Raw genomic sequence first — 14,123 nt, forward strand, 5'->3', positions numbered from 1 at the left:
AGTAAAACTTTAAATTTTTTGCACATTAAATTTTTTGCCATATTTTATGTCATCTACACTCGAATACATTATCCTTTAGACCAGTGGTTCTCAACTTTTTTTGACTTGTGGAGCCCTTTTTCGTATACAATTTCTATGGTGAAGCCCCACGTAGGACAATCCGTTATTTATATATTCAAAGTTACTTATTTATATTTATTATTTTAAAAAAAAAAAAATTTGCAATTTATTTTTATTTTTTTCGAGTGGTACGAAGCACTGGTTGAGAACCGCTGCTTTATATCTTTTTTAGGGCATTAAACTGATAGCTTGAAATTATTTGGGGGAAGGGGCGCCTTCATGCCCCTGATAAAGTATGTAACATGATATTATGTAGGACTGCTGCTGATGTGCATTTAGTTGTGGCCTTTGCTGTGCAGCAGTAACGATTTTTTCCCCCTCATGTGGTAGGTATACTGTATATCTATTCAAAAAAACAGCCAGGGAATTTTAGTCGCACACTAATTGTATGCTATCAGTGGCTCTTTTCGTTGAGTAAAAAAAGACTGACAGCTTCAATATTGTTAATTGAACGTGTGTTGAATAGGTCTGCAAAACGATTGTTTCCTCTCCCTATAGAAATATTTGGTTCCGAGGAAAAAAAAACTTATTCGCCCTTTGAAGTTATGCAGCTTGGCGAGTAGCACAGATGTTTTTCCAATCTCCAAGGAATGTGGGATACAGAGTTTTCTCATGGCATTATTGTCTTCAGGTCATTTTCTATGGTGCCGACAATGGCAAACCGTGAACACGCAAACAACAGATTTATCTGGTTGTCAACAGAGCCCTGAAGCAGGATATTTTCGGGGGAAAAGAGACAGAGAGAGTACGGGAAAACATTTCCCACCCCTGCTGTATTGTTTGGGTCTCATGAAGATAGATACTCAAAAATACAAAAAGAAAAAAAAAATTAAAAATACTAGTTTCGAGGGGGAGGGGAGGACCAGAGACATGTTTTCCTTCCTTTGGGCCTTGCAACACAACGAAAGATTTTCAGGGGAAGAGGGATCCTCTAAATTCTTATAATTTACAATTGCGGCTGGAAACCTTTGTTCTGGAACTCTAGGAGGGTTTTTCATCTTTCCCCTTGTATGATTTTTAGGCTGAAAAATTAAAATATGTACCATAATAGTGAAATAAACCAATTAGTTATTCGTGGAAATGCATGAAAAATGAAAGGGTAATGAATATTCTCGGGGCCTGGTACGATTAACCGGGCCACGGCTCGGCAGTTGAGAAATACTGTTTCAGACAAAAAAAATTATGTATTTTTTTTCACAAATTATCCCTCACACTGCCAGAAGTCGTGAAAAATGTAAAAACAAACGTCACACCATTTCTCCTTCCTCTTTGAATTTCAATATACAGCATCTCATTTCAATGTCTGTATTTGTTTATTTAAACTTATGTTGAGCTTTGAATTTTAATTTTGGAGTCATTCAAGTATTACTTCTGCATTGAGAGGCTGCCTTAAAACCTAATTAGAGGTGCATGGATAGTAAAAACCTGGACTTGGCTTGTCAAAAAAAAATCTCAACCGGGGGCCAAGCTTCAGGATGTAGGATTATTAAAAGGGGGGGCACTTTCAGAATCCTACATCCTGAAGCTTGGCAACCGGCTGAGATTTTTTTTTGACAAGCCAAGGCCAGGTTTTTACATGAGCAGCTCTAAAACAAATTTATAGGTATCTAAAGGTAGCCCTGCATATGAACGTTCTTTGGGTTTGTATTTTGGTTCTTTGGAAGGATTTCAGGACGCAGAGGTCAGTGAGTTTGGATGTGTGAGGAAGCAATTCACTTATTCTTTTTTGGGATGCTGACTGTTGATTTGATAACGCACATCCAACTCCACTCTAATTATAAGCCAACTTGTCAACAATCGCAACATGTATTTACAAAAATTCACACACAGGAAAAGGCATCAACAAGTTATATACACTGACACGCAACTGTATATTTTTTCCCTTCGTTTGGTGCGCCTAATCTACGTAATCATTTTTATCACCAAAAAAACATTGGCGAAACTCCGCCACACTTTTAAAATATAGCCTAATGAATATTATTCTTGCAACTTTTCAGTAGGCTTTTTATGTCGAAGTAACTTCCAATAGCAGTAATTTTGAGCAAGTGATTCACAATTCTGCAATTAGTTGAGTGTAGTTCTTGAAGGATGGTTGGTTGAGGTGCCTTAGGTATTATTACACGCTGTCCATGAAGTAGAATTCCTTCCTGTAATGTTATTTCTGGGTCACATAAAGTTCCTTGTATCACATTTTTCTTTAGTTCACGAAGATCATCCAGTTCTGTTTCTTTTTAGATTTCTTCAGAAGTAATTGTGTCTACAGATGGGTCTGATCATTGATCCTTGCAGGATGTATTCAATTTGTTAATCGCCTCAGTACCCAATTATGCGGGGAAAATATGATGCAAAAATTTTTAATGTTTTTTTGATACAAAATAAAATGTTCCAGACTCTGCCACGAAGCTGGGCTGGAAGAGATCTTGGCAATGGGATAAGTTCAGTGGCAAAGTTCTGGCATTCATTCATTCATGCAGGATATATTCATCATCAACAGTGTTGACGTGTACATCTGTCAGTGGTAAGGGACTTTGATAGTCTACGTTTGCATGTTCAGATGATTTTCGATGCTTGATGTTATAGTCGAAGTTGGAAAGGAAATGTGCATACCGCAACATTCTTGTAGCTGATAATGCTGGAAGTTTTTTCTCTGGGTGCAAGAGAGTTATCATTGGTTTATTGATACTACTAATGAGAATTTTCAACCGAAAATGTAATCATAGAACTTTCTGCATGCCTCATATATGTAACTCAGTGCATCAATAATTATGTCAATCTGTAAAAAAAAAAATAATAGGTACAGCTGTAGCTACTCAATCAAGCTGAGAGTAATTTTTCTCTGCGGCTGTTACTGATCTTGAGCCAAATGAAATTGGACGTACACTTCCATCAAGCATAATATGTGATAATATTCCGGATAGACCATCCCTATGGAATAGCATCAGTAGTTGGAGTGAATGGTACGAGGACTTGGTTACTAGCAATTTCAGACTTGATTTTTATCCATGCTGCTTCACAATCAGCTGTCCAGTTGAACAGAATACCTTTCCTGAGAAGGTTGTTTAGTGGATGAAGTAACCTTGATGCACTCTTGAGTTTTGGGTAATACATAACTAAGCCCAAAAATTGTCTCAATTCGTCAGTATTTTTTTTGGTCTCTGGGTGCTTTTTGAATAGCTTGAATCTTAGTTGGAGATTTGTTCAGTCGTTTAGAAGATATGTTCAAGGCATTCAACACCTTTTCAAAACACATACATTTATTACACACACATTTTTACTCTACCACATTGCTGCACAAAATCTACCCAGACAGTTGAGTCATTCCAAGTCATTGATTAGCTACATATTAATTTTCTGATGGAACTCAGAAACTATAGTAAATTGGACTACTAGTTAGCAGAATATAATTTGTAATGAGAAATTCCAGTTTTTTCAAACTTATAGCCTAATCTGGATTGTAGGCAGGATAATATGGCACCCCCTCTAAAAAAAACTGTATACAGTGAAACATCGCTACCACCACTCAACATAACAATAAATCCCTCTAAAATGATATTTTTTCCAAGTCTTGTTTGGAAATGCCTCACTCTTTTTTTTAAGGTTAAACTGCGACCTCTCTATATCCCCTCTACAACGATGGTTTCTCTTGATCCGCGGAGCAGTTTTTCAAGATTTCGCTATATAAAACAAATTATCTGAATACAGTACAGAGATGCCACTGTACTTTAATTTACCTGGGTCCCTCATGAAAAAAATTATCTTGAAAAAAAGTATGCCCCCTCCCCATAATTCACTGGTATCTCTATGAATTTTTTTTCTAGCATGCCCCAGGTCTTTCATCGCCTGTTTATCTCTTCGTTGAAACATAGCAGTGGGTCGTGTTCTGGGTAGGAAGAGGTATCTCTGTGAATCAAATGATTCATTTCTATAAACATGTTCTACCCAAAGGTTCATTTACTTTCATTGTCTAGCTTGCAAAGAAGCCCATTAATGAGAATTTAACATATGAAACGTAGCACATATAACAAATCTACAGCAAATATACAGTTGATCCCGCTTATAACGTTCCCATTTAGACCATTTTTCCCACTTAATACAACTGATTTTAATGGTTCCAACTTTAAGTAATTCTTATAAGATTTCCCGATTGAAGTGTTTTCCTGCTTACATTTTTTTATGACAGTTTTTTGAAAAGCATTATAAGCAGGATCCTCTGTAATTAAAAGTTAGAGGCACACATTTATATATTTAGTAATAAATCAATCTATGAATTCCCTTCTGATTGACTTTTTATTTCTTTAAAAAAATCTTAGCTCTTTCAATATCTTCAGATTTAAATTTAAAAACAAATGAGCTTTTCTCTCTCCCTCTCGGTATACTCTCTCAGGCACTTATCTTCCGATTCTTTCTATTCATACGAGCGAAGAAATCCTTCTGTCCCTTTTAATGCAGATTCTGTGTACACACCAGTGGTTTTCGCGATGTGAAACAGCAACTACCACATAGCAGCTAGATAAAAAAAACTGAATATTCAAGGTAGAGTTTTTACAGATTCGTTTTTTTAGCAATATCAAAAAATTTTACGCCATATAGAATGCTGTCTTTGAATGCCGGCAGATAGCCACAAAAGTACCGTAATTTCCAATATGTAACCGGAGGGGATAAAATCCGTAGGAGAGTAAAAACTCTGAAATTCTTCGAAAATTCTGTACATGGCCCCTCACTGGAAACTACATATCTTCAATGACTTGCATGTATATCAATACAATACAGCAAAGTTGTAAAACAACTTTTTCAAGGTCACGTGCGATCATGATAACACTTAAAAGAAAAAAGGGGAATGTTGGAGAGGTTTTTCTCCGTTTTTTCATCGCGGAACTGGAAAGAATGTGTCCCGAAGGACACGTGAACCAAATTTTTATGCATCCTTTCCCGAAATTTCAGGTAGGCCTATTTGATACGTTATAGCACGTCAATGGCATCTCCGCAGTATCATAGTCATTAATTTTTTGCCCATGATAATTGCTTTAATTATTTTGGATTGCTGTATTTTGCATAAAAAGTCAAACCCCAATTTAATGAATTAGAAGAAACCAACACACACTTTAATGTATGGAGGAAATTGTTAAATCAGCATCAAATTGATGAGAAACACATACTCAAAACTTTTAACCAGTCAGATGGTTACGACGGCATATGCCATCAAGCAAATTTTTAATCTAATTTTAATTTTTGAAAACAAATTAGTAATTATTTTAATTATAACTTTTTTTGTTGTTGATCATTTTAAAAAACAGCTAAGAACATGAAGTCAGTTTAAATGTATTCATAAAAAATTTTAATATGGGAGAATTCATTTTATTAGCTTCAAACTTTTGAAAAAAGAAAAAAAAAAGGAAATTAATTGGACACCTGACTGGTTAAAAGCTATTTACTTTGAAGTTAATAATAACTAATTTCTGACAACAATTGAAAAACAATATATATACTTGCAAATAGTCAGGATGAATGAAAAATTTTTTTTGATAGAAGTTTGTTTGGTACATCCAACATTTTTAACAAATTCGTTCAAAACTAGCCTTTTTTTTCCACTAACAAAAAAATTCTTTCTCTTCAGGCAAGTTCTTGTCAAGACCGCACACTCGAAATAACAATTTTTTTCCCGAAATCAAACATGCGGACAGTAGAATGTTTTATGCTATTGATGTACATCAATTAGCCACTGAAACCGTCACGCACTCAAAATTGATTTATTTTGTGTCCTTTAGTCATAAGAGAACAGATTCTTATTTCCTGTTTATATTTTGTTTATCTCTAAAGAAGAGCTGAAGGTCAAATCCTAGGCAGTCAAATCTTCAGATTGTAGTTTTGGGTGAAAAGAAAAAGGTTCAAAAAAATTACAACCAGGGTTTGTATTTGTTAAATAGAGGTTTGACTTTTTCCATCACAATTCCAGAAAAAATTCATTAAATCAAGGAATAACTGAATCAGACAGGCCTGTCATTTCAACTTTTCCACACATGAGGGTGACACTGACGAAGCTCCAGTTCGGGGCGACTCATTTATTTTTCACGCAATAAATTCACTGCATTAAGTCCTGTCAAACATCTGACAAGAGGGCTCGATCCCAGCTTAGGGGCCCTGCTGCAGGATTTGAAAGCCATGATACAGGATGCATAGGTAGCAGTACATATGGTATTTTTTATTGAAAAACCGTTGATCTTAGAGGCATACTTTTGATTAGAAAAAATATCCGAATATGTAACGCTCAGATATATTATTCATGTTGCAAGGGGTTAATAGTTATTTGAATAAAAAAATTAATTTTTTATACCATCCGTGTGTGAGTAAAAACCTATTTAGAAAGTTGTTGCCCACAAAGCAGAATGTTTTACATTGTTCTGCAGTAAAAATCTCTGTAATAGTGTTTTCTGCACTTTTTCTTAAAATTCTTCCAAATTAATCTAAAGTAGCACTGCTTGTTCTGTGACGTACATAACAGATTTCTGTATATTCTCTCTTGGGAGTTGTTGCCATCTTTCTTGATGCCAACAAAAAAAAATTTGCTTTTCTAAGTGCAATATTCACCAAAATATTAGAATTTGAAAAGTGGAAGAAAGTTGGGGAAAAACAGAATTAAATACAGGTGAAATGGTTTTCCTGCATTTAATGCTGCTTCCCCCAACTTTTCTTCATTTTTCAAATTCGAATATCTCAGTCAATATTTCACTGACAAGCATGGAAATTGTTTTGTCGTCATCAAGAGACAGGGGAACAATTTTCTAACTGGGTTTTTGGGGGACGGTGTATAAAAAGTCAATTTTTTTATTTTAATAACTATACAACCCCTTGTAACAAGAATGATATATATATATCTGCATACTACACGTTATTCGGATACTTTTTCTGATTGGAAGTATGCCTCTAGGACCAACAGTTTGCCAGTAAAATACCATATGTCCCGTTACCTCCGCACTCATATATTTCACCTTGTTTGTCCATTTCTATTGTATTTTTTAAAGCCAGGGTGCCACCTGGCTTTAAAAAATCAGATTCAGAGTTCCTTTTACAGTGAAACTCATACAAGACTGGAACGTGTTTAAGCCCAGGATTACACTATAAAAGTTTTGTAAAAGCTCTTTGATAAAACTCGAAAAATTCAACCAATAAGATCACCAGTTGCATTTGCTCGAATGCAACTGATGCGCTTATTGGTTGAATTTTTCCAGTTTTATAAAAGATCTTTTATCAAAATTTGATAGTGTAATCCCAGCCTAAAAGAGAATCAAAATATTGTCAGTTCAATGATTTGCACCTTTATAAAACAGAAATCTGTCTCAAACGGAAGATTACTTCAGTCCGACATTCTGTTTCATACAGGTTTCACTGTATCAGAGACTGACTAGTTGACAGCAATATTTTTTATTGGTATCTTTTTTTCAGCCACCTTATTGTACATTTTGCCTATTGCGGCTGTTGTATTTAAATTTAAAAAAATTACTCAATGGGCCTACATAACTTCAACATAATACTAACAATGACTTGAGATTTAGATAAGTTCAAAAATCTTAATCATACCTCATACACATTTTTCTGATAAAAATAGAAATATTAATTAGCAGATAGTTCACTTGAACTATTCATAAAATCAACAATAAAAGTTCCTTGCTCAGTCTTCAAAGTTCTTGATATGGTCAAAATTCTTCAGTCTTTTAACAGTGGAGGGAAAAAAATCTTTGAAACAAAACAAAAAAAAAAACTGGAATATCTGTTTTTCCACTCTAAAAAATTTAGGAGATACGATTTTCAACGACATTACCTCAAGCACAGTTGCATGACCTAAATAATAATAATAATAATAAATACCTAATGCAAGGCTTTCAACTTTTTTATTATTATTATTACTACAAGGACGCTGTGGCTTTGCTAATGCCCTAGCAACAAAGACCTCACTGGATGGAGCACCTGGCGAACGCGATTTCAGTGATGTATCAATATTTATAAAATATATAGATATTGATGAAATTTAATTAGTAAGCAAATAATCAGAGGTGGTAAAAAAAAAACTTACTGGCTTTCGTTAGGGAAGCTTGGTGTCTTTGGAGACTCATACTGGTTTAAATGGCAGTAGAGAACATCAAAGCAAAAAAAACACATTTCAACGCAAGCCACCATTCCATTTCGGTACATACCAGGTTGATATGTGTATGGATGTACAACAGTGCCATTACAGCAAGGATGGAAATGATAACTCTGTTTCTCTTTCTTCGACCCACAACAACCAGCAGCCATGTCCTCTTACCACAACACACTTCCACACGCACTCTTCTCGCTTTCTCTCCGTCAGTTCCAAATCAGCTGGAACCCCAAATAAAGACAAGGCTGCTGTGTGGAGCAAACTGCACCACCACCACCACTACTGGCCAAACAAAGAAAAACACCAGAACCAAGTGAAACCCTTATGGGAAAAGGAGGACAGTGTTGACTTGACTTGACTGTGTTATTTGAGGCATCTCGCATCCATGGTCATTACCCGAGGTGCAATTTGATTGGGTAGCAGAAATGAGCGGGCAGTTTCTCGGTGACCAGATTAACTCGAGAAAATACGGTAAATCGGGATTCGAAATACGGGACATTGCCAAATATCGCTAGAAATGATGCCAAAACTAAGCGAAGTTGCGAAATCCTGCTAGAGTAACAGAAAAGTCGATAATTTCGGGAAATGAAGCACCACTTCAAATTGCAGTGAATTAATATAATAAACATGACAAATATGTGAGATGAATATTCTGATTTGTAGTCGTAATACAACTTCTGTGTTGGAAAGATAATTTTATTCGTTGATTTGATGAATAAAATGAATAAAAAGTCAAGTTGGCTACGTTGAAAATACGTCAAAAACTGGGACAGTACCGGGTAATATGGGATGTATAGTCACGAAGAACGTAATGGCTGGAGATGAGTGAACTGACCATATTTTTTCAAGCCAAATACGAGACATCGCTAATTTCCGCCAAATTACAACAAAATTGTCAATTATGGCACAAAACTACAGCAAAAACTTTCTAAAATACCACAAATAGCTTCTTTAAAACCCCAAGTTTCAAAAGATTTTCAGAATACGCTCGTTTGTGGGGATTCGAGATTTCCAAATACAGTATTTTGTCTCTCGTTAGTTGATGCAAATGTTTTTTCCATTCCGCCACCTTTTTCCCTCGAGTGGAGGAAAAGACTGCTACCTAAGGTGACCATACGTCCCGTATTTCCCGGGACAGTCCCGGTATTTTCTGTTTTTTTGGCCGTCCCGACTTTTTGGCAAAAGTGTCCCGGTTTTTTCCGTATTTCACACGAAGCCTACTTGAATTTTTATTCCTTATTGAAGTCAAAGATTGAAATTATTTTTCAACTCATAAATTATTTTATGATAATTACAACTATATATGGGAATATTAATCTCCCATATTTGCATTGGTAAACTTTTTTTTTTCGTGGAATACATTTTAATTACTGCAATTTGCAGTAATGCATCATTTCCCGCCATTCTGATTTTTCCGTAATTTCAACAATATTTGGCAACTGTGTTTGGTTTTGGCGTCGTTTTTGGCGATAATTAGCGATGTCATGTATTTTCCCGTATTTGGTGTCCCGTATTTCTCTCGAAAAAATATGGTCAGCCTACTGCTACCAGAATATTTCCATATTTGTTTACATTTTTACTTTTTGTCCCGCATGTGTTTACTCTGCGATATAATTATATATTACTAATAAAAAGGATATTTGACGAAATTTAGAGGCAATGTCCACTTTTTTTTTAAATCAATGTTACTCTCAAAGATGTTGATGCATAAGATGTTGAATTAAATCTGCTAAATTAATTTAGTCGTTCACAGCTGCATGCCAAATGTGAAAAGCAGCAGGATTCTGAGAAAAAAAATATGCCAATATATGCATAATACGTTTCTGTATGGTTTATGTTATCGAGAAATGCTGGCTCACTTAACATTAAAAAATGCTTCAACTCGCTTTTAGCCAAGTAAAATACAACAACAAATTAAAAAAAGTAATTAATGTTTTATTGCAGGTTTGACAGATTTCCAATTAAATACCGTGCTTTAAATGCTGTGTCCGAATAAACGTATTAAAATCTGTTTGGTGTGTTGTCGAAATGTTTCCATATGCTTAATATTCGGGGAAAATACAAATATATGTCTCTGAAAATAATGTCAACTCGACAATTAAACCTATTGACATATGAAAATTACCGGAACCAATGTTTCGATGACAATAGGGTGCATTAGTGTGACGTCACGATCGGCAGTGCTGATTCCAAACAAACATGAGCTGGGAGAGATTATAAAGAAAAACGTTATAGGACGCAAAGAGATGCGCCTCTATTTAAATTATTCTTCTAAAAAAATATGATCAATAAGACTTGTGAGCGCTTGAAATAAAAACTTCAAACTCGAAAATTTTGCATATATTTGCTCGCTAAATAATTTTTTTCAAGAATATTCACGGCTGGTTTTCAATTATGTGGCATGCTTTTCATTTAAATTAATAGCTACAAATTAACTCTGTTTAAAAAAAATAGGACAAAGTTCAAGGCTTTATTTGTTCGCAACGAATTCATATTCCATACATATGGTAACCATACGTCCCGTATTTCTCGGGACAGTCCCAATCTTTTCTGTTTTACTGGCCGTCCCTACTTTTCTTTGTAAAAATGTCCCGGTTTTCCACGTATTTTTAACGAAACCAACCCGATTTGTTATTCTTCAAATCACGATTATAATTATTTTCCTATCTCAGAAATTACATTCGGGTATAATTAAGACTTTCGATAGAAATATTCATCTATCATATTTGTCACTTTTTTTCCCCGCTGCAATTTGCAGAATCGCTTAATTTTCCGCGACTATCAACTTTTCTTACTTTTGGTATAATTTCTGGTGACAAATAGCCATGTCCCGTATTAAGAAGCCCAATGTACCGTATTTTTCTCACGTAAATATGGCCAGCCTAAGCTCAGATTAACTTGAATTTTTTCACTAATCAAACGCAGCTATCCGAGCAATAGTGAAACGTTTTATATACATTACGTTACGTTTAGGAGGGCAGGCCGCATCGGATAACCCGCAGGGCCATATTTGATCCGCGGGCCAAGGGTTTTTATGCGATTTATCATTATATGGTTTAGAAGGTGGGTCGCAATGAATTTCTTAAAGATAAATTTTCAGTTCATAGTCTTCAAATAACATTGAAATTAAGAGAAATTGATTATAATAACATATAAAGGTATTTTCTTGCGAAATTTGAATTAAAAAACATTTTTTTGCATTAAAAAAATAAATTTTGGATCGTGGGAGGCGGGCACGAGCCCCGTCCCATGCAGTGCCGTCTTAACGCATGGGCCCACCCGGGCTCGGCCCGGGGCCTCAAGAGAAGAGGGGCCTCACAAAAATGAGAACTGGTTGAAATTTTTGAAAATTGGTAAGGCAGGGCCTCAGAAAAATCACTTGGCCCGGGGGTCCACAATGCCCTTAAGACGGCCCTGGTCCCATGCCCCCCCCCTCCTGTGTACGCCTCTGAACCCAGCAATATGCGTTAGGTTTCAGAGGGGCAGAGCTGATGGCGAAATTTTGCTGACAAGGGGGGAGGGGGTCAGAGTTTTGCAGACTCTTGCTGACAAGGAGGGGGTAAAAAATGGCTAAACGTATGCTTACTTGAATGACCCCTAATTAATGAGTTATAATGCTCTAAAAATTGATGACGCCACTTCAAAATCTTGCCAAATTCACCAATCGTACACCAAATGTATAACTTGGCGTTTTTGGAAATGCTAAAAATATATTAACCCCCACACAGAAATCCAGAAAATGAAAGAGATATAAAAACAGTTTTTTCCCTCAAACTTTGGGGTCATTCAAGTATTACGTCAGTATCTAGGGGGAAGTGGGTTTCGGATTTGCTGACTTTTGATGACAAGTGGGAGAGAGGTTTGAAGGTTGCTTATGTCATAAACCACCCCTTTAACCACACCCAAAAGTTAGCTGCTGACGAAATTTTGCTGACAAGGTGGGGGGGGGGAGTCAAAAATGGCTGAAAATCTGCTTACGTAATACTTGAATGGCACCTTTTCAGGAAAGAGAAAAACTTTTTTTACAAGTCAATCAGAGAATATGTTCTTTGCATCTCAACGCCAGCTTCACAGAGGTTTTTGATAAGCGTTAGTCATTTTGTTTTGTTCTCCAGAAAGTGGTACGCCTAGTTTTTTTTTTATAATTTCTAATGTATTCAAAAATTTTTAATGGTAATTCATACCATTAAAAATTTTTGAGACGGATGAAGTTATTCTTCGAAATTATTTTTTCGAATAATACACTGGCTTTAAAAAATAACTACCATAAAACTAAACGTTTGTGAGTAGGTTCGAATAGACAAATTTTAGGCCAGAAAAAAAAACATTTTTATGTTCCCAAAAGGACATCTCAATAGTTTTAGGGTATATTGGGGCTGCTGAGAGTGAGAGAGAGAGAGATTTAAAAAATGGTGTTAGTTTTGTCGAATCGGCTCTAGTTTTTGAGATAATATGCATAATGTCAATATAGTCTGCAGCCACTAATTTTATCGTGGAAATTTTTCTTTCAACTTTTTATTTACTTTCCTGTTTTATTCAACACATTTCTAACAGACATCCGGACATCAGTGATCTTTATGTATTGATGTTAAGTTTATTAATGAATTACATTTCGCACAGTTTCAATGTGATTTGTATGCTGTTTATGGCATGAGCTGATCCAGAGCTTGTCGTTGGGAGGGGTGATATTACAAAATAAAAATAATAATCAATAAATAAAATGAAAATAAAATGAGTTATACACTGTGAATAGGCTGACCATACATCCTTCATTTTGTCCCGTATTTTCAGGAAAAGCCCCGATTTTTTGTGTTTTTTTCCCCTCCCGAATTTTTTGAAAAAATGTACTAGTTTTTCCTATTTTTTAGTCGAAGTTTTCTTGAATTTGTTATTTAATCAAAAACGTTTATACAGGTACGGTGAAACTCCTCTAAGACGGCCACTCGGCGTTCCGCAAAAGAGCGGCCGTCTGCGGAGGTGACAGCCGAATAGAGGTTGTATGACAGGAAAAGCACATTTCGGGGCGTGTCAAAATTACGGTTTTCAATGTCACATAAAAGCTTATGCTCAATTTATTTACAATGCCCACAAAACAGATATACATACACAGTGAAACCTCGCTACAATGATACTCGATATAACGATAAATCCCTCTACAACGGTATTTTTTCAAATATTGTTTGGAAAAGCCTATAGTCTGTAACGTTAAACTTGTCTCTATACAACGATATTGTTTACTATGATAAAAAGCCCTCTATAACAATATTTTTAGGAGGATTTTGAAACCGCTACGACTCTTATTATTTTTATTTATTTTTCACTTCAAATATCCATCAGTATATTTTTTCAACTCATGTCGCATGTTTCAGTTCTTCTGAGGACGTTTATTAATATCAGTGCTGGGCATCACCTAATCACCGAAAGTGTTTAGTATTGCTACTTTTTGTGCGATGCACCAAAGTGTATTTTGATAAATCCCTTCACAGGAGCAATACACATTTAACTGAATTTCTTTTATCACCATCAATATAAAAATATTTTGCAGCGAATAAATACTCAAAAGCGCATTTTTTGGTGATACTGAAAACGTCAATTCAGAATTCGCCAACAACAGCATAAATTTGATGACACGTGATGATAATTTTGACTGTCGATTTAACGATAATTCCTCTACACAGATATTTTTTCTTGGTTCGTTCGGTTTCGTTATGTACAGGGCGTCCATAATTAAAAGACCCTATTCTAAAGTAGCCTACAGACAAAACCTGAAAAGTTTCGGGGGGAAAACTAGTTGCACATGTCGCCACCAGACGGCGTTTCATTTTGAAGACCTGTAGTAAACATGTAAATTTATGTGATGTAAATTATG

At 35.5% G+C, this 14,123-nt stretch overlaps 1 protein-coding gene across 1 annotated transcript in view; it reads right to left on the reverse strand.

Annotated features, from left to right (window-relative positions):
• Positions 1-8,623, reverse strand: part of LOC149072957 (AMMECR1-like protein) — an 81,905-nt gene extending 73,282 nt beyond the window's left edge. The window contains exon 1 of the mRNA XM_089246224.1: positions 8,189-8,623. Within this exon, the coding sequence (XP_089102350.1) occupies positions 8,189-8,409 (221 nt within the window). The 5' untranslated portion in view covers positions 8,410-8,623. The remainder of the gene's footprint in view (positions 1-8,188) is intronic.
• Between the last annotated feature and the right edge of the window lie 5,500 nt (positions 8,624-14,123).

This window comes from Pholcus phalangioides, unplaced genomic scaffold (assembly GCF_987345545.1).
Source record: "Pholcus phalangioides strain wild (caught in Gottingen) unplaced genomic scaffold, Ppha-v1.0 ptg000017l_1, whole genome shotgun sequence".
Classification (NCBI taxonomy): Eukaryota; Metazoa; Arthropoda; class Arachnida; order Araneae; family Pholcidae; genus Pholcus; species Pholcus phalangioides.